At 47.6% G+C, this 27,875-nt stretch overlaps 1 protein-coding gene across 1 annotated transcript in view; it reads left to right on the top strand.

Moving 5' to 3' along the window:
* Positions 1-27,875, top strand: part of RAD54L (RAD54 like) — a 47,546-nt gene that overhangs the window by 5,447 nt on the left and 14,224 nt on the right. The window contains exons 3-10 of the mRNA XM_029617553.1: positions 1,529-1,648; positions 9,917-9,977; positions 11,175-11,310; positions 12,175-12,244; positions 15,865-16,153; positions 21,395-21,519; positions 26,477-26,627; positions 27,397-27,523. Of these exons, the coding sequence (XP_029473413.1) occupies positions 1,529-1,648; positions 9,917-9,977; positions 11,175-11,310; positions 12,175-12,244; positions 15,865-16,153; positions 21,395-21,519; positions 26,477-26,627; positions 27,397-27,523 (1,079 nt within the window). The remainder of the gene's footprint in view (positions 1-1,528; positions 1,649-9,916; positions 9,978-11,174; positions 11,311-12,174; positions 12,245-15,864; positions 16,154-21,394; positions 21,520-26,476; positions 26,628-27,396; positions 27,524-27,875) is intronic.

Raw genomic sequence — 27,875 nt, 5'->3', positions numbered from 1 at the left:
AACATAAGAAACTGCCATACTGGGTCAGACCAAGGGTCCATCAAGCCCAGCATCCTGTTTCCAACAGAGGCCAAACCAGGCCACAAGAACCTGGCAATTACCCAAACACTAAGAAGATCCCATGCTACTGATGCAGTTAATAGCAGTGGCTATTCCCTAAGTAAACTCAATTAATAGCAGTTAATGGACTTCTCCACCAAGAACTTATCCAAACCTTTTTTGAACCCAGCTACACCAACTGCACTAACCACATCCTCTGGCAACAAATTCCAGAGCTTTATTGTGCGTTGAGTGAAAAAGAATTTTCTTGATTAGTTTTAAATGTGCTACTTGCTAACTTCATGGAGTGAAGTTATCAAGTCAGAAAATGTGTTTTTAGTCCAATCAAATCGCGCTGACCTTTATTGGTATCTCATAAATATGCATTCTTTTGTGCTGGCAGTTTGGTGAGATGAGAGTCATGTATCTGTAGCTTGTACCTCTCAGGGAGGTTAGACAGACTTGAGGAGGAGGTGGGGGGAGGGGGGAGCATACACTTCAAGGAGCTACCAGTGGGGGGCGCTCCCTTCTTCACTTTACTTTGTTCTCAAATTAGACAAAAAATAACCACAGGTCTAAAGTTATCCAGCTTCATGTGGCCTGATAACTTTATCCCTAACCAGCTATACTGAAAAGAACAGAGCCGGTTAAGTTAGGTTCCATTTAAAAAAAAAATATCAGAAATTGCAGTCCCTCCCACCTGAACTGCAAGGGCCTTGCAGGGCCAAACTTGCCAACCCCCCCCCCCCCCCAAAACAGGTCCGATTTTAAAACATATCGGGGCCGCAAGACCAATGGCATCTATGCCCTCTCCCCCACCCTCCTGCTCCCTGTATTTAAAATGTGAGCATCGTGTGCTCAGCCCCTCCCCCGGTATCTTAATTAGTCTTATTTCTTCACCGCATCGCGATCTGAGCCGGGCGCGTCCGACATCGCCAGTGTAGGCTCCCAACGTCGCAGCCCAGCAGTGTCAGGCGCTCCCGGCTCGCATAGCGTTAGGATGATGAAGACATTAAGATACCCGGGCTGGGGGGGGGACTGAACATGCGAGCCTGTTTGGGGAGGAGATGGCAGGGCCTTTGCAGCTCAGGTGAGGACAGGTTCGGGCCCGCAATATTTTAAATAGAACCTAACCACCAGCTATGTTGTTTTGAATAAAGCCAGATAAGTGTAAAGCTATCCGGCTAATTATAGCCAAATAACTTTATACGTTACCGGCGATATTCAAAAGAATACCGGCTGTGTTTAAAGTTAGATGGCTAAATAACTTTAGTGAGACGTTTATCCCATCGAATATGCGCTAACTTTAGCCGGATAACTTGACTACTACATGTCCTACTGAGTATGGAGCCCCTGATTTTACAGCCTTTACATTGAAGGTTGGCTGGAAATCTTCAACACGGTTTTCTGCATTATAGTGGCATGCTAGAGAGATTATTGCACCCACGCACCTCTCGACATCAAGAAATGTTTTCACACTGTATTCCAGACTCCTAAGAGGCGGAAGCCAAGCTCTGAGCATGGGAGCTGGGAAAGCTTCCTGTCGCCTTTCCGCAAACCTTTGACGCAGTTGACAAACCAGCCAGTCTGTCTGAATAGCAGCAAACATGTAAGTATTGTGCTACGTTTGGGACCGTGTCCGTATATCTCTATATTTTTTCCTCTAACGCCACTTGTGCATAGTGTTTCCTTGATAGTGAGCTGAGTGAGGGATGAAGTTTGTGCAAGCACTTCTGGGCTGAAATAAAGCAAGAACTATTTATGCCTCTAGCACATTTCACCAGGATGGGGAAAGAATGATTAGGCAACACCAAGAGGAAAGGGACTGGAAAGCAGAGGGGAAGATGAGGGAATCTTAGGGGTCAACCAGTGCAGCGCTTCTCAACCAGAGTCGCATCTCTCGGTGTCCCACTGCCCCGTTGTACTTTCCCTCTCCCTTTTTCCAGCCCCCACTGCCCAATGGGAAGCCTCCTTTCTTCCTACCCCCACTGCCCAATGGGAAGCCTCCTTCATTCTGCCTGCCTCCGCGCAGGCCAATCGGAAGCCTCCTCCCTTCTACCTCCCAGTGGGAGTAGGAAGAAGGGAGGAAGCCTTTGATTGGCCGGTGAGGCAGGCATCGCATAGCCCAGGGGTGGGAGGAATGGCAGTGTCGAACCCCGATGAAGCAAGGCCCCCACGGGAGCCCATCCCTGCAGTGAAGGAAGAAGTAGTTTTTGGTGAGAGTTGTGTGGGTGTGAATGGGTGCCTGGGTGAGAGCTTGTGTAGGTGGGTGTGAATGGGTTCCTGGGTGAGAGTTTGTGTGGGTGGGTGTGAATGGGTGCCTGGGTGAGAGTTTGTGTGGGTGGGTGTGAATGGGTGCCTGGGTGAGAGTTTATGTGGGTGGGTGTGAATGGGTGCCTGGATGAGAGCTTGTGTGTGTGTGGGTGCGAGAGCATTTGTATGTGATTGAGAGAGAGACTGGTCAGGAAGATGACTGGTGTGAGAGAGAGACCGAGACTGGTCGTGGGGTCTAATTTGGGTGTGTGTGTGAGTGACTGGTTGTGGGCGCTAAGGAAGAGGACTGTGAGGACAGAGCTTCAGCAGCCCTTGCTGTTTCTGGTGAATGCTATTGGCCTGGAAGGGAAAGGAGTAGGAGAATTGCTGGAGAGGGTAAGTAAAGGTGGCTTTTTAAGTTTATTTTTCTTGATTGACTGCCGTTTTAATTATTGGGTATTATGTGATGTCTGCCTTTTTGAAATATTTTAGTGATATTTGGACATTTGTTAATAATTTTTATGAGTTTTTAATTGTTGGATGTTATTCTGTTCAGCAGCTGTTTTGTAACATTTTTAGTATAGCTTTGCAATTATTTCTGTGTGGGGCTCTATAGCAGCTTGGCTTATTCTGTTTTCCCAATAGGAAATGTATTAGTGTTTAGGGCCTGGTTTAATAGTTGTATTTCTTAGACAGGGTTGTTACTGTTGAGTGTGTTCCATAATACAGGTGTAACTTTGTGTGGGTTAGTTTGTGTGCATTATTGCAAATCCTGAGAGTCTGTTAGGTGCTATATTTCTCTTTCCATTTCTCCAGGTTCGCACTGCATGCAGAGCGGCTGTTTCGGTTTTCCATTCCAGTTTCTGTCTCCATATTTATAATTTTGTGGTTTTTCTGTACTCGGTGAAGGGTATGTGACCGAAGTGAGGTATTTAACTAGCATGTAGGCATTTGTATCAATCTTATTTGTTGTGTTTTCTCAACAGGATATGCATTAGTGGTAAATTGCTGTCTTTTCATAAGGAAGGCTAGTGTGCCTGGTAGTAAAGGGAGTTTGTTTTGCTTTTACTGAGATGTCATCAGAACCAGAATATCTTTTTTGTATGGCGAGTTGTACAGGGTAATGCCCTAGATCTGCTCTGCACTCATTGCTGGGGGTTGAGGGGATTCCTGTGGATGCAGAGTGCAGGTTTACATTTAGCCCTGGGATGGTCACATGTTCAGTGTGTCACGCATGTGAGATCCATCTGTCAGTTGTGACCCGGCCAAAAAAAAGGTTGAGAACTACTGAACCACTGAATGGTGGAGGCAGGACAGTAGCCTGGTTTGTGCTTTAACCTCGGGCCTGTACTGCTGATCAGCAAACATTTTTATTCCATTGAATATTCACTAGAAATGAAATTGGTGCCATATGAAAAATTGTGCCTGCATAATGTGCACATTTGATTGAATCTGTTCTAAAGACTGTAGCCAGGTGATAGAGGGCCATAGAGAAACAGGACAGCAGAAAAAGACCATACGGCCTATGTAGTCTGCACATAAAGCATTCCTATAAAGAGCTTGTGCTGAGGATCTGTGCAGGCACATTATAGTTCATTTAGTTTTGTTAGAAATCTAGCAGAGTGTAAATGTAGCAAGATCTCTGATCACTCTTGAAGTGTTTAGTGGAAATCTACGTTCTTCAAACTCAGTACAGTTACATAAGAACATAAGGATTTTTCATACTGGGTCAGACCGAGGGTCCATCAAGCCCAGAATCCTGTTTCCAACAGTGGCCAATCCAGGTCACAAGCCCCTGGCAAGTACCCAAACATTAAATAGATCCCATGCTACTAACGCTGGTAATGAGCAGTGGCTAATTCCCCAAGTCAACTTGACAAATAGTTTATGGACTTCTTCTCCAGTAACTTGTCCAAACTTTTTTTAAACCCAACTAAGCTAACTGCTTTAACCACATCCTCTAGCAATGAATTCCAAGGCAAAATTATCTGTTGCGTGAAGAATTGTTTCTGATTTGTTTTAAATGTGCTACTTGCTAAATTCATGGAATACCCTCTAGTACTTCTGTTATCTGAAAGAGTAAATATCTGAAAGAGTAAATAACCGATTCACACTTACCCGTTCTAGTCCTTTCATGATTTTGTAGACCTCTATCATATCCCCCCTCAGCCGTCTCTTCTCCAAGCTGAACAGCCCTAACCTCTTTAGCCTTTCCTCATAGGGGAGCTGTTCCATCCCCTTTTAACATTTTGGTTGCCCTTCTCTGTACCTTATCCAGGGCAAATATATCTTTTTTCAAATTCAGCGACCAGAATTCAACACCGTACTCAAGGTGCGGTGCTTTGGATCCCCCCCTGCGGGAAAATTTAAAGGGCCACGCTTCATTTTCGCCTGATTTCAGATTGCTGATGCATAAGGCGTATTTGGCTAGCCTTATGTCTATGGGGGATCTGGAGCCACCTCTGGGTCGGCCTGGGGCTGAGCCCTCTCCTCCCGCAAAGGCTCCTAGGCCGGATCCTCCGGAGGTTTCCTGAATTCGGGTGGTCCGGGAAGGATCTGGTTCCAGGACCCAGGGGACAGTGGCGCAGGGGGATCCGCTTCAGGTGGATGAGGAGTCCAAGCGTGCAGCGCAGGTGGAAGGGGGATGATCCTCGAGTCCTTAGGCTCTTTAGAAGAGATGAATTGGAACCCATGATCCCGCATGTCCTGGCAGAATTCGGTATACCGGCCAGGGAAACTCTTCAGGATCAGAGCACGGTGGATCCGGTGCTGTCTGGTCTTCGTCCCCCGGCTAGGACTTTTCCATTTCATCCTATGCTGCTTCAACTTTTGTTTCAGGAGTGGGATACTCTGGAAGCTAGCCTTCGTGTGGGCCGTGCTATGGACAAATTATATCCGCTGCCAGAGGACTCTCTCGATCTCCTTAAGGTTCCGAAGGTTGATGCGGCAGTATCCGCAGTCACGAAGCGTACGACTATTCCGGTGGTTGGGGGCGGCTGCCCTTAATGACCCCCAGGATCATAAGCTTGAGGTTCTCCTTAAATGAATCTTTGAAATGTCGGCTCTCTGGGTTAGAGCAGCTGTTTGCAGCAGTTTGATGCAGTGGGCGAGTCTCAGGTGGGTACAACAGCTTCTGAGTGCCCGAGAGCTTTCCCCGGAGGAGACGGAACAGGCAGATCATCTGGAAGTGGCAGTGGCGTATGGGGCTGATGCCCTGTACGATCTTCTGCGTGCGTCTTCATACACGATGGCTTCGGTGGTGTCGGCTCGCAGGCTTTTATGGCTCTGTAATTGGTCAGCCGATGTTTCCTCCAAATCGTGGCTGTGGGCGCTTCCGTTTAGGGGGAAATTCCTTTTTGGGGACGATTTGGAGCAGCTTATTAAGTCTTTAGGGGACAATAAGGTGTACAAGCTCCTGGAGGATAGGCCGAAAGCATCCAGGGGTTTTGGTTCCTTTTATTCACGTTTTGGAGGCCAGTGCCGTTTTTCGTCAGTCCAAGCTGGTGTCTTTTAGCCAAAGACAGACGTCCAGGAGATCTCAGACTTGGCCGTAGGCCCGTCCGCGATGGCAGTACTCAGAGTGCGACAGGAGCCAAATCATCCCAATGAGATAGTGCCGGCCCACTCCTGTTCCGATCATTGGAGGACGGCTGGCCCTCTTTTACGAGAAGTGGGTCAAAATCACGTCGGACCACTGGGTTCGAAACATTATAGAACACGGCTATGCCTTAGAGTTTGCTCGTCCCTTGCACGATCTATTCCTCGTGTCCCCCTGTGGGTCCCTCGAAAAAGATGTCAAGTGTCTCTGACTCTTTGTCGGCTGCTGGACCTAGGAGCAGTGATCACGAGTCATTCGGACAAAGTACGGACCAGCAGATATTCGATTTACTTCCTAGTGCCAAAGAAGGAGGGCTCCTTCCGTCTGATTTTGGATCTAAAGAAGGTCAACAGAGCTTTTCGCTTGCCCCATTTTTGTATGGAGACACTGCATTCTGTAATCGCCTCTGTCAGAAGCAGGGAATTTCTGGCGTCGCTCGATTTGACAGAAGCGTACCTGCACATTGCGATTCGGGAGGATCATCTGCGGTATCTTCTGTTCATGATCCTTGGCAAGCATTACTAATTTCAGGCCCTTCCCTTCGGTCTAGCTACTGCCCCGTGCACCTTTACCAAGATGATGGTGGTTGTGGCGGCAGCTCTCCGACAAGAGGAAATCCTGGTCCATCCCTACTTGGGCGATTGGCTCATCCGAGCGAAGTCTGAGGAGCTATACATGGTGGTGGCTGCCAAGGTGGTGCAGACTCTTCAATCCCTGGGATGGATAATCAATTCAGCCAAGAGCCAGTTGTCTCCTGATCAGGTCTTGGATTTTTTGGGGGCCAGGTTCGATATGCGGATCGGGAAAGTATTTCTTATGCAGGAAAGGATAGACAAGCTCATGTCTCAGGTTCAGCGGCTATTATCTCTACCACTTCCCAAGGCGTGGGACTACTTGCAAGTGCTTGGTTCTATGGCATCTACTCTGGAGTTGGTCCCATTGGCCTTCGCCCACATGAGGCCATTGCAGAGGGCTTTGCTTTCTCAGTGGGATCCCAAATCGGAGGAGTTTCAGGTTCCCTTACCGCCCCAGGAGCTGGCCAGGTCCAGTCTAGCTTGGTGGTTGATCCACGAGCACTTGGGGAGTGGATCTGGAAGTCCCTCATTGGGTCATTGTGACGACGGATGCCAGCTTTTCCAGTTGGGGGGCACTTTGCGGATCTCAGGTGGCACAAGGCCAATGGACGCAGCAGGAGGCACAATGGTCCATCAACTGTCTGGAGACAAGGGAGGTACGGTTGGCTTTATAGAAGTTTTTGCCTCTGGTTCATTGTCGGTCGGTGAGAATTCTTTCTGACAACACAATGACGGTAGCATACATCAACCGGCAAGGAGGAACAAAGAGCCGTCCTGTGGCTATGGAAGTGGACAAGCTCATGGCCTGGGCGGAGGTACATCTTCTCAGGATAGCGGCTTCTCACATAGCCGGGGTCGACAACGTTCAAGTGGCTTTTCTGAGCTGTCAAAGATTGGATCCTGGCGAGTGGGAACTGTCCGAGGCATTCCAGTTGATCACTCATCGGTGGGGGTTCCCCATTTGGATTTACTGGTGACAAGGGGGAATGCCAAAGCACCACGCTTCTTCAGTCGCAGAAGGGAGCACGGGGCGGAAGGCATAGATGCCCTTGTCCTTCTGTGGCCTCGAGACATTCTGCCGTACGCATTTCCTCCATGGCCTCTGGTAGGCAAGGTCATGAGAAGAATAGAGGCCCATCCGGGGATGGTGTGCTGTTGCTCCGGAATGGCCACCGAGGTCATGGTTCACGGACCTTCGCAACCTAGCAGTGGACAGCCCACTCCATCTGGGTCACCTTCCGAATCTCCTGCGGCAGGGTCCAGTATTTTTCGACCAGGTGGATCGCTTTTGTCTAGTGGCTTGGCTTCTGAGAGGTGGCAGTTGAGAAAGAATGGGTATCCAGATTTGGTGATTTCCATTCTATTGCAGTCTCGCAAAACATCCACCTCTCTTACATACGTTCAAGTCTGGAAGGTTTTTAATTCTTGGTGTAGTAGATCGAAGGTTTCCCCTAGAGGGCCTCGATAGCCCACATTCTAGCCTTCTTGCAGGAGGGTTTGGCGAAGGGGCTAGCTTTCAGCTTGCTACGGGTTCAAGTGGCGGCGTTAGGCTGTTTGCGTGGAAAAGTGGACGGGGCTTCCATAGCCACTCATCCACATGTGGTACATTTCCTTCGAGATGCTAAGCACTTGAATCCACCACGTCAGTCTGTTTGTCCATCCTAGAGTTTAAATTTGGTCCTTCGGAAGTTGTGTGCACCTCATTTGAACCACTCAAGTGCGTTACTCTGAAAGACCTTACACTCAAAACGGTGTTTTTGGTGGCTATTTGCTTGGCTCGGAGAATTTCTGAGATTCAGGCTCTGTCTTGTCGTGAACCTTTTCTTCGGTTCTCAGATTCTGGCGTTTCTCTGAGAACAGTGCCATCCTTTCTTCCAAAGGTTGTGTCTGCTTTTCATGTGAACCAGTCCGTTGAATTGCCTGCTTTTCCGAATTTGGATCAAAGTTCTCCGCATGCACGGGAACTGAAGCGTTTAGATGTCAGGCGGACACTGCTGCATTACTTGGAGGTCACTAACAACTTTCACCTGTCGGATCATCTCTTTGTCTTGTGGAGTGGTCCCAAGAAAGGGCATAAAGCTTCCAAAACTACTATAGCTTGGTAGTTGAAGGAGGCTATTGCTTCAGCGTACCTATGTCACGGGTGAGCTGTTCCAGAAGGTCTAAAAGCTCATTCGCTTCGTTCTTGGGCCGCGTCATAGGCAGAAATCCAGTTGATTTCGACCCAGGAAATCTGTAGGGCGGCGACTTGGAAATCTTTGCACACTTTTTCTCGGCATTACCGCTTGGATGTTGGGGCTCCAGCTTCCGAGAGTTTTGGTAGCGGGGTGCTTCGAGCGGGGTTTTCCAGGCCCCACCCCATTTAAGGCGGCTTGGGTACATCCCAGCAGTCTGGGCTGATCCGGGTATGTACAGAGAAAGGAAAATTGGTTCTTACCTGCTAATTTTCGTTCCTATAGTACCACGATCAGCCCAGATGCCTGCCCATTTTTGGATCTGCTCGACAGTGTTTCTTCCTCTTTTATTGTCCAGTTATATAGCAGGCTGAAGATTTGGTAGGTGCTCCAATTATTGTGTATAGTTGATTTCTTACGTTGGTTTAGCCATTTAAATTTGGGATTCCTTTTACCAGTTCTGTTCTGCTTTGATACTGATTATACTGAAGAGGTCTGCAGGTGGCGCACCGTACTTACAGGGGTGCCCTTCAAGTTTTTCTCTGTCTCCATCTGCTGGAAGGGAGGCAAAACCCAGCAGTCTGGGCTGATCCAGGTACATCCAGGGAACCCTCTGTTACACTGCCACTGCCTGCGTTATTACTAATCGTAGCCCATGAGATCGGATTAGTCCCAAGCTGGAGTGCCAGCGTTGGCTACCGATAGCACGGAGAATAAAAATCAGTCATTCCCGTGATTTTTAGGCCAGTTCACGTTGAGGGCCCTCTCTGTCAGGACGAGATTCTAAAAACCGATATCCCTGCTCAAGCTCTCACGGTCTTCAGAGAAAGGACTCGACCCTCCCTACACTTACGGAAGCTCATTTAGCTGAAACACACAATTGTACCTTCCCGATAACAAATCCCACTTTGTGGAAAGAGGCAGACGACTTAACGTTTAGGAGGAAAGTAAAGGCCTTTCTGGTCGTTCTGGCATCGACAGGAAACTGGTTCCTGTGACTTAAGCTATTCTTTCAGTTTGGTTATTTTGATCATTTTATCTATTGGCGTATTTCCTAGCTTGTAGCCAGGTGGTCTCAGGACTGATGGGTTGTGCTCCCCTGCCAGCAGATGGAGACAAAGTCAGGTTTTATACAATGTCCTTATATAAAATTGTATTTTATGTGCTTTTTTCTGCTTTGCTTGGGGCAAGCTCTTTTGGGTGGGTGGAATGAAAGTTTTAGAAATAAATGAAGATGCAGAGTCAGTGACCCTAACGTGTTTAATATCTGTCTTTAGGAGGCATTCATCCGCAGCATTTTGTCAAAGCCCTTCAAAGTGCCTATTCCAAATTACAAAGGTAAGCTGCTGAGGCGCTTGAGTTTTTACAAATTTCTTCTCGTCTGTCTGAAAGGATTGGGAGAATGCTTTCTCAAAATATATATCTGACTCCTTAGCCTGCCTTTAAAAATCCCAGTGTCACTTTGCAAACTGCACCATCGGGCCCGGCTCCCTGTGTAGAAACAGTGCCACGTTCTGAGGAGGACATCCAAGAATATAAAAACCCAAGTTCAGATGGTGGCAGTATACCAGGCCCATGGCAGGGAGATCCAGCATCCCTTTTCCTACGTTAAACCCCAGCTGAGGACCTGGGTGCTGCTTCAGCGCTGCTCTGTGTGTAGGGGCTGAGGCTGCTGCTGGATAATTCTGCTCCGAAACGTTTTCATCAGCCGTTCCTTAAAAGAAGGGGGAGACCGGTGGCCCCAGCATATACTGCTTCATCAGGTGATGTGGCGGGTCCAGTCTGCCGTCTGCTGTGTGTTAAAGAATTGCAAATAAGTTTTAAGTTTTAGTGTGATTTTGTGGCCACCTTTACGGTCTCTCCTGACGACAGTGCGTTTGCGCTGCTTGGAGACGGGGGGAGGGGGCGAAGGTTAATTATAAATCAGCAATGACTAGACTCGATGGACTGACCTTTCCCTGCTTTCTTATTCTGTGTCTGGTTTGTGATGAAGGCATCCAGCAATCCTATTCATAAGTTGCTGAGAGTCGTGTTACTTCTGTAAGTGACTTGAAAGCTGCTGCTCTCACAATTTAAGGAGAGAGAGATGGATAAGTAGTGTACAACTTTGGCAGATGTCACAATTTTATTTTAATCCACGAAACCTTTTTATTCTCACATAAAGAAAATGTCAGTTGGAAATGCTAAGTCTTCTGTTTCACTGCAGAAGCGTCTTGTCTTGATAAATTATTTCACAGATCTGCTCCTCTAGCTCTAATCTTGATTGCGGTCTCCTTGCCCCTTGCCCTGGTATTTTTTTTGGTGGTGCGCCCTTTTGGAAAAGGGAGGTTTATAATCCCTTTCCTGTTTGGCCTCTGACACTTCAGGAGCAGCAGCAGTCACTTGAGTGTGTTTGGTGTGCTGTTTTGATTCATTTGTGTGTACTATTCCCACGTCCTACCATGCATATTAAAATATATCCAAACTAAAATAAATCTTCTTTCTGTGGGGCACTGCTGACTTTTCTACTGCTTTTTTTTTCTTTTGACTGTGCAGGCTCCCTGGGTTTTCGTGCACTGGGCATTAAAAAGGCTGGTGTGAGGCGTGCACTCCATGACCCTTTTGAAGAGGACGCACTGGTTCTGTACGAGCCTCCAAAGCTGAGTGCACATGATCAGCTCAAAATAGATAAGTGAGTCGCCTCCGCCCCTCCCCCCAGTTGTGGCCCGGTCCAGACAGCCCTGGGGGTTCTGCTGGCACTGACTGGAAACTGCCTCGTAAGAATGAACAACTAGTTTGCAAGCCTTCGGAGTCTTTTTCTGAATCTGGGCTTTTGGTATCTGTTCAGTCATTTTTGTGTAAACAAAAATCTGCTTGCCCATTTGCTGCTTTTTTTTAAAATTTATATTTTATTAAACATTGTGTATAATATACAATACAATAAACAAAAACAGGTAACCATGGTTTTCCGATACAATAATATATAATAAGACATGTATATGCATTCAAAATCAAACTGATAATCATCAACAATCGGGCTTGTCCTTAGGTTCGGTAATGTTTGCTTCCATTGCTCATTCTAGACCAGATATATTGTGGATCTTTCTCTGTTATCTATAATTTATGCCAGCAAATTATAATAAAACAAAGCAATGCAAATTCTCCTGATACCTTTTAATTGTATTTGATGGGCGTAGACCTTCTCCAGGCCTGATAAGGCTGCCATGTTTGCTTTTACTGAATTTTCTTCACTTTTCTACCAAATACAACCCATAAATGTGCAAATCCTCTCGTTCTGTGCAAAGAATGAGTGTGGTATGACCTCAGGATTTTTAGTAGATAATAATTGCACAAGTGCACAAACTCACATCCTCGCCTGTCGCTGTAATTCTCTTGTGATGTTGCCTTTGATATCGTAAGCAGAGAATTCTGCCTTCAGTGATGCAGGGGGACTTACTGTGTGCGTTTGAGCTATCGCAAAGGGATGGTTATTTGTATTTAGTTTTTTTTATTTTGTTTTCTAATGCTGCCTAACATCTGCTCGCTTGTTTTCCAGGGAGAAAGTCCCAGTCCACGTCGTGGTGGATCCTGTCCTGTGCCAAGTCTTGCGGCCACATCAGCGGGAAGTAAGTTGTGACTAAGCCAAACCTTGCCTTACGTTGGGCACTAACAGCTGGAGAATCGTTGAGACGACTTCCGAGAAACGCCGTAGGGCTCGTGTGTTTTCCTTTCCTGTTGCAGTACTACAGCCCCTGTTTTCACCTTCATTTCCTTGCAGCTAAGGATCCTCTGTGTTTGTCCAAGGCTTCCTTGATGTGGTATTTCTGCCGTCCACCACCGCCCTTTCAGTGAAGAAAGATCTCCTGATGTTATTCCTGAGTTTAGTTTAATAAAATTTGACACAGCACTTTTCAAGTAAATCATCATGGTTTCCTCTTGGTCCAGTCAGGCCAGTCCAGACTGATGGGCTAATGCCACTCCATACAGGCACCCGTGCAGGCATCAGTCTGTCCGTATTCTCTCTCTCCAGCGGGGTGGTAGGTGGGTGTCCCGTGCTGCGGTCAGTCGTCTGGTAGGCTGAAAGGAATTTCTTTTTTGGCTCTTAAGGTGAAAGAGTTTTTCTCCCTTGGCAGGATCCTTACTCTTTTTTTTTTAAGAGATTGGGGGGGGGGGGGAGAGACTTGGGGCGCAATTTTGAAGAGAATGACTGGGCTGATGTTCCTTGGAGAATTCGTAAAACATCCACAGCAGCCTCTTTGGCAGAGAACTCCTATAAAATATACTTCCGCTGGTATTATATACAAGTTTGATTGAAGGCGATGTCCCAAATCTCAGTGATCTTTTGGAGAACCTGTGGAGATCAAGGCACTAGGGTGCATGTTTGGTGGACTTATCCAGGAATTATAACATTGGAACATGATATGAAATTTGCTTAACGATATTGCAGATTTCTCATTGGATAATGATACAATGGTGTTGCTTCTTTCGGCATCACTAGAGGGGATGCCCTCTAATCGATCATTTAGTTACTCAAATTCTGGCAGCAGCAAAGTGTGAGACAGCTGCTCACTGGAAGAACAAAAATGCACTTAGCAAAATATGTTTCCTCTGCATTCAGACAGGCCAGTCCCTACAATTGGATTTTGCACCTGGAGTAAAAGCTGATGTCACAGACATATAGCCCCGCCCCTTCATCAGCCTGCCAGTATTCTCTGTCTCCAAAAGATGGGATTGCTTGTAGTGTTTTAAAAAAAAAAAGGGAAGCAGTTGAAGGACAAGGGAGGCTCTGTGGTGAGGCTTTACCTCTCTACCCCCATAGTCGGAGACCCAGTCGTGCTCTCAGCCAAGGAGGGCTGAGCTCAGATTAAAGAAAAAAGAAAGTAAGGAGGGTTCTTTTCCCCTATTCCTTTCTTACCGGGTCTTCTGCTCTCGGAATAAGTGGTCAGCATCTTTCCCTTCTCCCTCTCGCGTCTCTAGGCAGATTTAGTGAGGGGTGAAGGCGGCATAGTCTCGTCAGGTTGAGCAGCCTTTAGACTAGGCCCTGCTCATAGGCTTAAGTTTGTCAAGCTGCATAGTAGGCCACTGCGGCTTTTTTGCGTGCTTTCGAATGTGCCCTTTCGCCGCGCAATGGTGACGTGATGGTATGTACTGGGCGTCAGCTTGGGTGCTTACTATGCATGAGCTTCCTTGAGCGCATACTTCAGTGTGTATCTTATTTTGATGTACAAGAAATTTGAGGCAATATGGCGCTGGTGACGAAGTCTTAAGTGCTTAGCGATCTGTGCTGTTTGTCATATCTAGGCAATACAGCCAGGGAATTCTGCGAGTCTTTGTTAGTGCTCCCTGGATGCTCGAGGTGATTTGCCTCCGACTGATTTTGCTGACGCTGGTCCATCCCCTCGGTCAGGGGGGATTGGTGCTGAGGGCAACACAACGAGGGTGTCCCCTTCTTCAGTTAACCCTATGACAGATATACCTTCATGGAAGGACCTTACATCAGAACATCAACGTCTTGTGAATACAGCAGGCAAAGCAGATCGAAAAGAAGAAAAAACTTAGAGATGTCATTTATCCTTGGTTTTCGCAAGATATTGAAATTCAGTTCCCTCCCAACGCAGTTATCACGAAACATGGTTCTTGTCGCGGGACCGTTTACCTACTTTAAGGATTGACTGTTTGGTGATACGTCATATGAGAAACCTAATAAATCGTTAAGACTTTCTGAAATTATAGTGGACATTCTGAATTGTCTGATCCTCCCTTTGTTGATAAGGATATTCTTGATCCTCACCAGTTTGGTTTCAGGTGATCCTTGAGCACGGAATTGCTTTTGCTGTCTTTAACCAACACACTGGGGAGAGGTCTTGTCTCGGGTTATATTTACAATCTTGTTTATCTCGACATCTCCTCTGCTTTCGACACAATTGACCATTCTATCCTTTTGCATTGCCTACAGGAACATGGTGATAGCCAGAGTTGTCCTAGACTGGTTTTCTTATTTTCTAGATAATTGCTCTCAACAGTTTAAAGATCATAATCAATATTCTCATTGGTCTCTTTTGAGAATGGGTGTTCCACAGGATTCTGCCCTGTCTGCCACACTATTTAACATTTATCTAGCACCAATTTGTAAATTTTTGTGAAGGGTACAAAATGTACACGGATGATATTCAGTTTTTTATCCAGCTTCATCCCACTTGGCAGGACACTGTCAAACATTCAAATTTGTATTTCTTCCATTGAACAATGGTCACTAGAGAATAAATTGGCACTCAATAAGAAAAAAGACAATTCTTCTCATACAAAGAACATACTCCATGCTACAGTATTCATCCATCATGCTTAATGGTTCTATTTTTGATTTACATCAAAGCATTAAGAGCCTAGGTGTCTGGATCAACCCCCATCTTTAATTTCGAGCATACATCAGATCAATAATCAGACTGGGTTTTTTTCAAACTCCATGTGCTGGCTGGGCTTAAACAACTGCTACATAATTCTGAATTGCTCAAGCTTCTCTCTTTCCCAATGGGGTTAAGCGTTTCTTGTATATTGCACCCACACTCATTGACCTTTACTGGCTACCTATCCAACAGCACATAGAGTATAAAATTGTTCTTACTGTTTTCAAACTTATACATTTGGACTCCTGATCCTGGTCAAAGACCCTACTTAAAGTACACCAACCCTCATGACAACTTAGATCATCTCAGCGAGGTCTGTTAGATGTTCCATCTATCAAACATGCTCGCCTCTTTGTAACAGGAGAATCCACCTTGTCTGAGGCAGCTCCTTCCCCAAAAGAATTGGGTCTGTGTACATGTCTTAAAACTTTTAGAGGTCTTCTCAAAACCTTCCTTTCCAAGAAGACTCCTTATTGATTCGTTTTTCTCCTCCTACTGAACAAGGTATTGTTGCAGGTCTTCTCAGTATTTCATTTATTAAAACTTAATATCCTGCTTGATAAAACATGTTATCCAAGCAGTATCTGCTGCTGTTTTGTATTTGATCTGTTTGTTTATCATGTTTAGCAGATGATTATTGTATTGGTTAAGTTTTTGTAACATTTTATGGATGTTTTATTTTGTGTGTCGCTTAGGCCTTGATTGTGTTAAGTGACTAATAAATTCTCATAAAAGTAAATTATGGACACCCCTGCAATCGAGCCATGAAACAGGTTATTTTGCATTGCCCGGCTGTTACTGCAGACCTTGTGGTACTGAGCTTGCTGTTCCTTTTCCTTTAGGGAGTGAAGTTCCTTTGGGAATGCGTGACGGGTCGACGCATCCCCGGGAGCCAAGGCTGCATTATGGCTGACGAAATGGGTCTGGGAAAGACTCTGCAGTGCATTACCCTCCTGTGGACCTTACTCCGCCAGAGTCCAGACTGTAAGCCGGAAATCAGCAAGTCGGTGGTGGTCGCCCCATCCAGCCTGGTGAAAAACTGGTATAATGAGGTCAGCAAGTGGCTGGGAGGAAGAATACAGCCACTCGCCATCGATGGAGGGTCTAAAGAAGAGATCGACAAGCGCTTAGGTGCGTGGCCCTTTGAATGTCATTTACTATGTACTGCAAAATCCAGCACTTGCTGCAGAATTCTGTGATATTGCAGGCAACCAGGGGCTACTCCTGGGGGGGGAACGGTGTATGCATATCTCTCCCAGTACTTATCTCTCCCAGTACTTATCAGGCAGGAGGAGGAGATCAGCAGTGCCTTGGGCTTACATCCTCCTCCTCTGCTACCCTGGGTCCGACTGGCACTTTGAACAATGAGGTTTAAACCACGAGTTGGAAACCGGGCAGTAGAGGAAGAGGATGTGGGCCAAGGCATTTACTCCTCCTCCTGCCTGCCTGCTGGCCCAGATTGTCACTGGAAGGATTGTCGGGGGGGGGGGAGAGGAAAGGTAGAGATAAGAATTGACATGGATTGAGGGTGGGAGTGCTGGAGAAGTAGCTGCATGTGAATGGATTGAGGTAATATACACCAGCAGATGGAGCTGGAACCCTCTATGGCTTGTTTAGATCATTTTAGGACTTCCTCCTTTTGTTCAGCTGCTGAATCCTGTTTTCGCTTGGTTTGTCTCTTACTCGTTCTAGTAAATTATTTCAGATGCCTAGCCACCGCCCCCAGAACATTTTCCAAGATTATGGTGGTTGTAGCGGCAGCATTGAGAAAAGAGGGAATCCTGGTGCACCCGTACTTGGACAACTGGTTGATACAGGCCAACTTCGTGGAAGAGAGTCTCTGGGCAACCAACAGGGTGACCTCCTAGCTTCAGGAACTTAGTTGGGTCTTAAACCTGGACAAAAGCAGTCTCAAGCCCTCCAATCCCTGGAATATCTGGGAGTCCGGTTTGACACCAAGTTGGGCAAGGTTTTCCTTCCAACCATGTGGATTGGGGAAGTTGATGTCTCAAGTGTATCAGTTGATGAGCACGATACGCCCAATAGTGTGGAGCTATCTCCAAGTTTTTGGTTTGATGGCGGCAACCCTGGAGATCACGCGACCACTTACGCTCACTTCTGTCATATTGGAATCCGCAGTTTCAAGACTATTCGATTCACCTCCACTTACCGATGGGAGTATGCTCTTGGCTGCAGTGGTGGCTGCAGGAAGCTTATATGAGTAGGGGTGAACCCCTGTCCTCTCCGAGCTGGCTGGTCCTCACAATAGAAGCAAGCCTCTGGAGCTGGGGAGCTCACTATCAGCAACTGACAGCCCAGGGACTTTGGACCGAGGAAGAGGCCCGCTGGAACATCAACTGCCTGAAAGCCCAGGCAGTCAGATTGGCATGTATACAATTCAGCCAAGACTCCAGGGTCAAGTGGTCCTCGTAATGTTGGACAACGCAACAACAGTAGCCCACGTCAACAGCCAGGGTGGAACCGAGAGCCAGCAAGTGTCACAGGAGATAGATCTCCTTATGGTATGGGAGGAAATACATCTACAGATGATCTCAGCCTCCCATGTCGCAGGAAAAGACAGCGTCAGAGCAGACTTTCTAAGCAGGGGAAGTCTGGATCCAGGAGAGTGGACGTTGGCCAAAGCCTTTCAGCTGATAGCAGATCACTGGGGTCTCCCATCCATCGACCTGCTGGCTGCATCTCACAATGCGCAGGTTCCCCGATTCTTCAGTCGCAGAAAAGATCAGTGGTCCCTGGGGATTGACGTTCTTCAAACCTGGCTGGAAGAAGAACTGCTATATGCCTTCCCTCCGTGGCCTCTGCTGGGCAGGGTCATTCGCAGAATCGAGCACCACAGGGGGATTAGTCCTGCTAGGAGCTCCAGATTGGCCCAAGCGACCGTGGTATGCGGACATGAGGAGACTCCTGGAGGAGACCCCTCTTTGCCTCCCGCCGCACAGAGACCCTGCTACAACAGGGACCGGTCCTTCACGAAGATCCAACTCTATTTAGTCTTACGGTCTGGCCCTTGAAGAGGGTTTGGCGGATGAAGCGAGGATATTCTGCAGCAGTAATTGCCATTTTACTCTGCACTCGGAAGTTCTCTATGTCCCTAGTGTATATGTGGGTCTGGAGAGTATTTGAGACCTGGTGCGAGGAATGCGGTGTCCCCACTCAGGCGGTCAAAATCCCACTAATTCTGGAATTTTTGCAGGATGGCTTGAATAAAGGTTTGACCTTTAACTCGAAGGTCCAGTTTCAGGGATGAGGTGAACGGAAGGTCCAGTTTCAGGGGTCTCCTGTTTCAGGGGTGAGGTGAACGGAACCCGCCTGTCGGCTCATCTAAAAGGGGTGAAGCACCTCTGGCCACCCCTTCGGTGGCCGGTTCCCTTGTGGAATCTTAATCTAGTATTAGAATTCTTGGCAAGGCCCTCCTTTTATCCACTGCACAGTCTTTCCTTGTGTTTATTAACCGTGAAAACAGTGTTCCTGGTGGCTATATGCTTGGCACATTGCATCTCTGAACTACAGGCATTGTTGTGTCGGAACCGTTCCTCCGGATGACTCCAGGAGCATTACAGCTTCGTACCGTTCCATCCTTCTTGCCCAAGATAGTCTCGGAGTTTCATTTAAATCAGTCCTTTTCGTTGCCATCCCTAGATAAGCACAAGGACGTGGAAGAATACCGCCTCGTCTGTCATTTGAATGTCAGTAGACTTTTGGCGCGGTATCTGGAAGTTTCAGAACCGGTCTGAAAGATGGACCGCCTGTTTGTCCTTCACAGTGGAAGGAAGCGGGCCGAGCCAGCTTTGCGGGCTGCCATAGCTGCTGGATTAAGGAGGTGGTCACAGGAGCCTGTGTGGAGGCAGGAAAGCCATAACCTTCTCAGGTTAACGCTCGTTTCACTAGGGCTCAGGCAGTCTCATGGGCGGAAGTAAGACTGCTGTCTCCCGTCGATATCTGCCGAACACCTTGCACACCTTCTCCAGGTCTATCGCCTGGACGTTCAGGCCTGAGGGGGATTCAGCCTTTGCAAGGAAGGTCGGTGTTAACTGGACCAAGGGCAGCCTCCCTCCCCAATCAGGAGTAACTTTTGTACATCCCATTGGTCCTGGGTCCATCTGGCTACCCCCTAGGACATGGAGAAATTGCTTGCCTGATAATTTTGTTTTCCTTAGTGTAGTCAGATGGACTCAGCATCCCGCCCACGGCTGCCCAAGAACGGTGCCGAGGATTTGCCTGTGGAGTGGATATCGATTCCAAGAGATTACGGGTGAGCCGGCATCCAGTCCCTAGATCAGGGCATCTATAACCTTACTGGGGTTCAGTGTTTGTTTTTTAATCATGTTTTAATTATATTTTATTTATTTAGAAACTGTTTATTAAGAAAATATTTGCAAATTTATATTTTAAATCGTTTGTCCGCTAGTATGTCCACAGTGGCTTTTGAAGAGAATACTGAAGGGTTGAGGTCACCTCAGGGGTGAATCTAGGGTGACGTCAGATTGAAATTTGACTCTGTCTCCATCTGCTGGCAGGAGTGCACTATACCCTCTGGTCCTGAGTCCATCTGTCTACACTAAGGAAAACGAAATTATCAGGCAAGTAATTTCTCCGTTTTTGGACTCGGCAGTTTTCTCCTTTTTCCTTTGGGCTTCAAGCTCATTCCGAATCAGAGCTGGGATCTGGTGCCATGAGCCTTCATTCACAAGTACCCGGGGTTTTATAACCCCCTCGCACCTCACCAACACCTTCATCGCAGCAGAAGTCCTGGGCCAGGGGCCGTGCACCAGGGTCGCGCCCAGGTTCTCCGCCTGGCTTGTTTTAAAGCCAATCTGCCAGGGTTTAATATAATTGGGCACGAGAAGTGTGGTATGACAGTATTCTGTTTGGTAACTTTCCTGCTGCCCTGGCCTCTGTAATGATTCCTGGGCATCCCCTACAGATCCCGGTTTTCAGGTTCTCCGGAATGAATAGTTGTGAGGGATTTACGCAAACTGTAGCTTGGGAGCCACTTGCTTAGAGCCGTGGTGTGCCGTGCCCTGATGGCTGATGTTTACTTATGGTTTCCAGGCCTTTTGATGCTCAGCAAAATCATCCAGTCCCAAGAGCATAAGGTCCATCATATTGCATACATGCACTGTCAGTGATTATGCTTTGTAATTGTTATAAGCTGGAAAACTAATAAAGACCTATATTTAAAAAAAAAAAAAAAAAAAAAAAGTCATCATACTGGGTCAGAGCAAGGGTTCCAGCAAAGCCCAGCGCTCTGTTTCCAGCAGTGGCCAATCCAGGTCACAAGTACCTGATTCTTTGTGCTGGGCTTTGCTGCTGTTCCACAGAGGAAGATAAACGAAGTAAAGTTTGCAAAACTTGTCTTCCTTGAAACACTTTGAATAAAAGTTTAGACAGGGAATCCTCTGTTCATGTCACCTGTTTTCAATCTCATTTTTCTCTGTGCTGGAGCAGCAAAGAGATGCGAATTGAAGCAACAGGACTGGCTCGTCCTTTTCCTTCCCTCTGTGGCTCGCAGCTGCCGCACCCTTCCCATTTTACCAGCTTCTGTCCTGTCTGATATGCATGAGCGCCGTGTTAGCAGAGAACATCGCTCTTATAGAAGGTCCGTGTGATCAATCCATGTAAACAAATGTTTGAGAGCCAGGCTGCTTTAGTCTGACGTCACAGTTGGATGCTTTCAGTGTATGTTCTCTAGCAGCAGCAGTGGGGTAGGGCAGTGATAGCCACGCTGCTTTGCACGGTGGTGCTGGACAGGAATTGGAGGCTGAATGCGCCTGATGCTTTCTATTATCTTAAAATGCCAGGGTTCGTTCTGTATTTATCTGCTTCCTTTATGCTACTGTGTATTTTTATTGCCTTTTGAATCATTCCCTTTCTTGGAGGAAAGGCGCATAGAAATGTGAAGAATAGAATAGTGAGTGTTATAGTAAAAGTTCATGTTCTCGCTGTTGAAGGATGAGTTGCTGGTTTTATGATTCTGTCTGTCTCTCACCCCCTCCTGTGCCTGTTAAGAGCACAGTCCAATGATTGAATCAGGAGGGAATGGTAAAGAGTTATGGGAGGAGGAGGAGAGAAACCCCACTCGATAATCAAAATAGACTAGCACCGTTGTTTCAGGACAGGCAGATCCAGTGCATGCAGGGACCTGCAGCTCTGATCTCTCTAAGACAAGAAGGACTACATATCCCAGTATGCAATGGAGTAAAACCAGGACTGAATCAGCTTGTACTGGAAAATGGAGTCACTGGATAACGAGAATAGGCTGACTTTGCATAGCCAACTTCCCCCTTTGGATGTGTGAATGTTATTACTTGAAGACAAGTTTAAGGAATTTTTTTTTTTTTTTTTTTGTAGCTGGATTCATGAACCAGCACGGAGCGCGAATACCTTCCCCGATCCTGATAATTTCGTATGAGACGTTTCGCCTTCATGCCGACATCCTGCACAAGGGCAGCGTCGGGCTGGTCATATGTGATGAGGTACTGAGCTGTGCTCGCTTGTCATCTGTCTGTGTGCACTGCATAACATGGGAGCCCCGCTACTTGCTGGGCAGCTTCTGTAAAAAGGTTGTCATCCGTCGTATTAGCAGAGGATTCTAGGTCAGGGATGGCAAACTCCAGTCCTTGAAGTGCAGCAAACTGCTCTGGTTTACAAGTTGTCTGCATTTTACAAATTAGCTTCATCTTTGGATCAAATATATGGAAATCTATCTCATTCGTTATGGCAATCTGAAAACCAGATCTGTTTCTGGCACGTGAGTTCCTGGTGCCTGTTTTAGGTCTGTAAAAATGTTGTTAAATGATGGCTCTCTTCTGACATTGGACCTTTATCTTCCGAAAAACATTTTCCATTGTAGCAAGGAAATAAAACATAAATGCTACATGTCCTAGAGCAATACCTGGTATTTCTGTTGCCCTTCTCTCACAATACATGCTGCCTGGTAAGCAGAACATTTTCTTGTCTAAGCAGGGAAGGAAAATTAGTTCTTACCTGCTAATGTTTGTTCCTGGATCATAAGAACATAAGAAATTGCCATGCTGGGTCAGACCAAGGGTCCATCAAGCCCAGCATCCTGTTTCCAACAGTGGCCAATCCAGGCCATAAGAACCTGGCAAGTACCCAAACACTAAGAAGATCCCATGCTACTGATGCAATTAATAGCAGTGGCTATTCCCTAACAGGCCGATTCAGTAAAGGTCGCAGGAGAGCGGGCAAGCGCAGGCCACTCTCCTGTGCGCGCGATTCAGTATTTAAATGAGGGCCGCGGTAAAAAGAGGAGCTAGGGACACTAGCGCATCTCTAGCGTCTCTTTTTTGACAGGAGCGGTGGCTGTCAGCGGGTTTGACAGCTGACGCTCAATTTTGCCGGCGTCAGTTCTCAAACCCGCTGATGGCCACGGGTTCGGAAACCGGACGCCGGCAAAATTGAGCGTCCGGTTTTCAAGCCGTGGGCCGATTTAAAATTTTTTTTTTTTAATTATTTTTTGCTTTGGGACCTCCTACTTAATATCGCCATGATATTAAGTCGGAGGGTGTACAGAAAAGCAGCTTTTACTGCTTTTCTGTGCACTTTCCCAGCGCCGGCAGAAATTAACGCCTATCTTTGTGTAGGCGTTAATTTCTGAAAGTAAAATGTGCGGCTTGGCTGCACATTTTACTTACTGTATCACGCGGGAATGACTAATAGGGCCATCAACATGCATTTGCATGTTGCAGGTGCTATTAGTTTCGGGGGGGTTGGACGTGCGTTTTCAACCCCTTACTGAGTAAGAGGTAAAGCTAGCGCATCGAAAACGCGCGTCCAAACGCGGGTTAACAGTGCGCTCTGCCGGAGCGCACTGTACTGTATCGGCCTGTAAGTAAACTTGACAGTCCAGACAAGTGGGTTTTGCATCCCTACCAGCAGATGGAGGCAGAGAATAAAACATAAGCGTGCCACCTGCAGTCCCTCAGTATTGACCTGTACCCAAGCCAAGATGACCAATCTGAAAACCCAAACAATTCTAGGTGACAGAGACTCAAAGTTGGAGCCTTCTATCTCATAACAAGAGGCATTAACAATCTATAACTTATTTACAATATTTGAATTCTGCATACGTCTAAACAAACGGCCTGTGCAACATTCAGTAGTGAGGAAGGTCTTTCGAAAAATCACAGAGGGAAGGAGATCTGGACTGATCTGTGGTATTCCAGGAACGGAAATTAGCAGGTAAGAACCAATTTTCCTTTCCTGTTCATACCCAGATCAGTCCAGACAAGTGGGATGTATCCAAGCTCCTCTGTTTTGGGCGGGAACTCAAAAGACCCACACACAATACACTTTCCCCAAACTCGGACTTTGCTGGTGCACGCGCGTCCCGACGATAATGTTTGGAGAAAGTGTGAAGTGAAGGCGGCCACGTTGCCGCCCGACAAATCTCCTGCGGAGAAACCAGCTGACAGTCCACCCAGGAGGTCGCCTGCGCTCAAGTAGAATGGGCCCACACCCCCTCCGGAACCGATCGATCCTTACAGATGAAGGCTGAAATTATTGCCTCCTTTAACCATCGCACATTCCCTCGGATCAGTCCAGACTCCTGCGTTTTGCCTCCCTTCCAGCAGATGGAGACAGAGAGAGTTTTACTGACCACTGCCATATAACCTGGTGTGCCACCTGCAGACCCTCAGTGTTTCTGTGTCTCCAGCAGATGGAGGAGGTGCAAAACCTGCAGTTCTGGACCTATTAAAAAAAAAAGAGAGAATAGGAAGACTTCCTCCCAGGAGGTTGGCAGGTCCTGGTGGGGCCATCCCTCCTGGTTTGAGGGGACCCTTGGAGCTCAGTCCTTTCACGCCAGGAGGCAGAAAGCCGGTGGATCCAGCACCCTTGCCTCCAGGAACACTAGCAGAGCCTGCTGCCAACATTCGTCTCAGGGAAGTCATTTATTTACTTGTTCTTTTGGTAAAGTTTAGAAGGGGAAGGCAAGTCTTAATTTAAAAAAAAAAGCAGCAGTTTGTAGTTGGGTCCCGGTCGGCGATGGCTGCACTGCCTGTGGTAGGGGCTTTGCTCCCGTGGCTCCCGCGGGGGTCTCTGTGCTTCAGGCATCTGCCACGTGGTCGGCGCAGGGCCACAGCACGCCACGTGAATGCCGATGCACCGCCTGTGGGGAGATCTCTTGCCTGCTCTTTAGATTTAAGACATCTTTTAACTCTAAGGATTACTTTCTCTTCTCATGTTTTGTAATTTATAGCGTAACTGCCATTCTCTTAGATTTTTTATGATCCTAACGCTTCTACTACTTTTAATTATTTATTATTTTACAGCCATCTTTCTCTTTTAATGGACTTATTGTATTTTCATTGCTTCCATTTTATTGTAAACCATTTACTGATGCGAGGGTCTATAAAAAAAACCCAATAAACTAGAAACGAGATGTGCGCGCCTTTCGCGGTCCGACCAGTGCTCCCGATGCCTCCCTGGGGGAGGGGGCGACCGCAGCGTCTGCCGCTCCTGCAGCGCGGGCCTGGGGGGTCTTTACCTGCATGGGGGGAAGCGGCTGATCCTTTCCTGGTGAGCGCGGGAATGGCGACCGTTTTGAAATCCTTGGCGGCTGCTACAGAGGCGCCTTCCCTGGGAGATCTGAGCCCCAAAGGGGGGGGCATTCAGGGGACCAGGATGACCTCTCGGGGGGGAGGTCTCTGATGATTCCTTCGCTTTTTCTTCGGATTTCGTCCTCTTGCTGCATAAGGCGCATTTGGCCCGGAAAGTCGCAGGGCGGCACGCGTCCAAACAAGGAGCGTCGGAAGGTCCGCGGCCCGGGTTTTCAGGGATTTCTGCCCACGCGGGGGGGGGGGGGGGCTGTTAAGGATGTCTCCTCTGACGATTCTGAGCATGGGGGTGCGTCTGGAGAAAAGTCCCCTGGAGGAGGATCCTTCTCTGGGGGGAGGGGGGGTGCAGGTTCCAGAGGAGGAGCCAGGGAAACTCCCAGATTTATTTATTTATTATTTTTATATATACCGACATTGGATCTCAATCGAGATATCACATGGGTTTACATTCAGGTACTGTAGGTATTTCTCTATCCCCCGAGGGCTCACAATCTAAGTTTTTGTACCTGAGGTAATGGAGGGTAAAGTGACTTGCCCGAGGTCACTAGGCTACTCCTCCTCCCTCCAGATGTGGAAGGGGATGTTCCACGGAGAAGAATTGGGACCCTTATCCCCTATGTCCTTAAGGTTCCGCGGGGGGACGTGGGCCCGGTCGTGGATGGCTTACGGGGTCCAGTGAGGGATACTCCGGAGACTGGGCAGAAGAGTTGGATCCATTATAATCCGTTGCCTGAAGACCCTCGGGTGCTCCTGAGAGTCCCGAAGGCAGATGCCTCCGTCTCCGTGGTTACTAAGAAGACCACTATCCCGGTGGCTGCTTCTGCAGCTCTGAAGAATTTGCAGGACAGAAAGCTCGAGGTCCATCTTGAAAATATTTTTCAGGTGTCCGGTCTTGGCATCCGTGCTGTGGTTTGCAGGAGTTTTATGCTTCGGGTGCAAAAAGAGTTTTCCGTACTCCCCCCCGACACCGCAGCCAAATCTCCGGTGTCCTCGCTTACCCGACTTTGCTCTCCCGGCACAAACAGCTCTGCTGTCGCGCTCACAACCAGGGAGATCGCAAGCCAGAAAAATGAATACTTCCCTTGCTCCTGGGTGCTAATGGCGGAGGGTGAGGGGGACCCAGAGGGAGCCTGGGAACCGAGAGTCCTGGCTTTCAAACCCCCCCCGCTCACCCTGCTGTACTCGAGCTCGGCCCATGAAGAACCCTAACACTTCCAGAAGGCTTCCTTCTTCTTCTGTCCAATTTCATTTCTCTTTCTTTTCTAATTTTTTTTTAAGCTCAAAGCTCCAGACGGCAGGTTTTGCACCTCCGAGAAATACAGAGGGCCTGCAGGTAGCGCGCTCTGTTATGCACCAGGGCCTGAGAAGCTTTTATTCTCTGCCTCCGTCTGCTGGCAGGGATGCAAAAACCCACGGGTCTGGACTGATCCGGATATGAGCAGGAACGAGCATTTCAGGAGATGGAGTTAGTGGCACCCAGTGCTTTGAACATATAAAACAGACCCAAGCAGAGATAGGAAAGTGTAAAACTTCCATCTATCCCATGACCATTGCTAGGATAACATTAATTTTATTCTTTGTTCAAATGCTGTTCATACACTCTGCTAAATACAGCAGCTGGAGGGTAGGACAAACAGCACAACTGCAGTGGCACAGAGAGCGATACAAAGCGACAAGCAGAGGGCTGGACCTCCGGCTCCCGAGGCTTATGATAGGAGCGACAGACACAAGGCAGTGCTCCGTTCTCTCGCCCAGCGTGCTTTAAATGTAAATGCATGCTGCTTGTTGACTGTGCTGCTGTATGTGCTTAAGGTCCGTAAGTAATGCCTCGGTGCTGCTTGCTTATTGCCAGGGACACAGGCTAAAGAACTCTGAGAACCAGACCTACCAAGCTCTGAATAAGCTGCAGACCACTCGCAGAGTCCTCATCTCGGGAACCCCCGTTCAGAACGATCTGCTGGAGTACTTCAGCCTCGTGCACTTTGTCAGTGCGGGCATTCTGGGTAAGAGGTGGCAGTGGGCCGGGCATTCTGGGTAAGAGGTGGCAGTGGGCTGGGCATTCTGGGTAAGAGCTGGCAGTGCTCCGGGCCGGGCATTCTGGGTAAGAGGTGGCAGTGGGCCGGGCCGGGCATTCTGGGTAAGAGCTGGCAGTGGGCCGGGCATTCTGGGTAAGAGGTGGCAGTAGGCTGGGCATTCTGGGTAAGAGCTGGCAGTGGGCCGGGCCGGGCATTCTGGGTAAGAGCTGGCAGTGGGCCGGGCCGGGCATTCTGGGTAAGAGGTGGCAGTGGTTCGGGGCTGGGGGCTGCCCCTTTAGTAAAGCGATTACGGATTCCTGATGCATTCAGCTGCAGAAGGTAGAAGCCGCAGTTAAGATGGAAATGTAAAACGCTAGGTGTGCTGGAGAATAGGGATGCGTAGTTTGCTAGCAGAATCTGCTGTACCTGTGCTGAAGATGCCTTTTCACTGCTCCTTTTTATTTCAGTTTCTTTGTGTTCTGTTCTTTACAAATACAAATAAAACTCTGTCTTTCTAAGTGCTTACTTGCCCATACAGTTATATTCACAGCTAGGTTATTCGCTTTGTAGTGGAAAGCAGATTCCTCGATACTTAGCTGTGCCTAAGCAGTGCCTGCATTCCCTGATCTTAGCGTTACTGGTGCCCACCCCCTTTGAGGGAGACGGAGGTGAATTGATTCTGCTTACATGAACAAACGCCGCTGGTTTTGTGTTTTTTTTTTTTTCAGATTTTTAAAGTGAATTCTTTTTGGTTTAGGCACGGCCCAGGACTTTAAGAAGCGTTTTGAAATTCCCATCCTGAAAGGGAGAGATGCCGATGCCAGTGCAGCTGACAGGCAGAAGGGTGAGGAAAAACTGAAGGAGCTGATCAGCGTAGTGAATAGGTAATGTGACTGCTGTAATTAAAAGCTGTTTATCTCCTATTGACATGGTTGAGAAAGATTAAGCACTAATGGACAGAAAATGTGGCGTAGCCAGCACGCACGTACAGACAAATATAAAAAACAAACTGTTTCTGTGTGTGAGAGCTTGTAGATGTATCACAATTCTTGACACTTTTTTTCTGTTGCAAAACTTTTTTTTTTTTTTTTTTTAAATGTTTTCTTTATTGAAAAAGTCTCTCTGCACTCCCTGAGGGTGCTGAAGAATTGAGCCTTGGAACACAGCCAGGACATCCATCGAAATTCGTTACAAAGTGGTTGAGAAAGACTGACTTTTCTGTTTGTTAGACGGCGT

The sequence above is a fragment of the Rhinatrema bivittatum genome, chromosome 10 (genome assembly GCF_901001135.1).
Source record: "Rhinatrema bivittatum chromosome 10, aRhiBiv1.1, whole genome shotgun sequence".
NCBI classification, from domain to species: domain Eukaryota; kingdom Metazoa; phylum Chordata; class Amphibia; order Gymnophiona; family Rhinatrematidae; genus Rhinatrema; species Rhinatrema bivittatum.
Note: the sequence above shows the minus strand (reverse complement) of the source record. Positions and strands in the feature narration are given on the sequence as shown.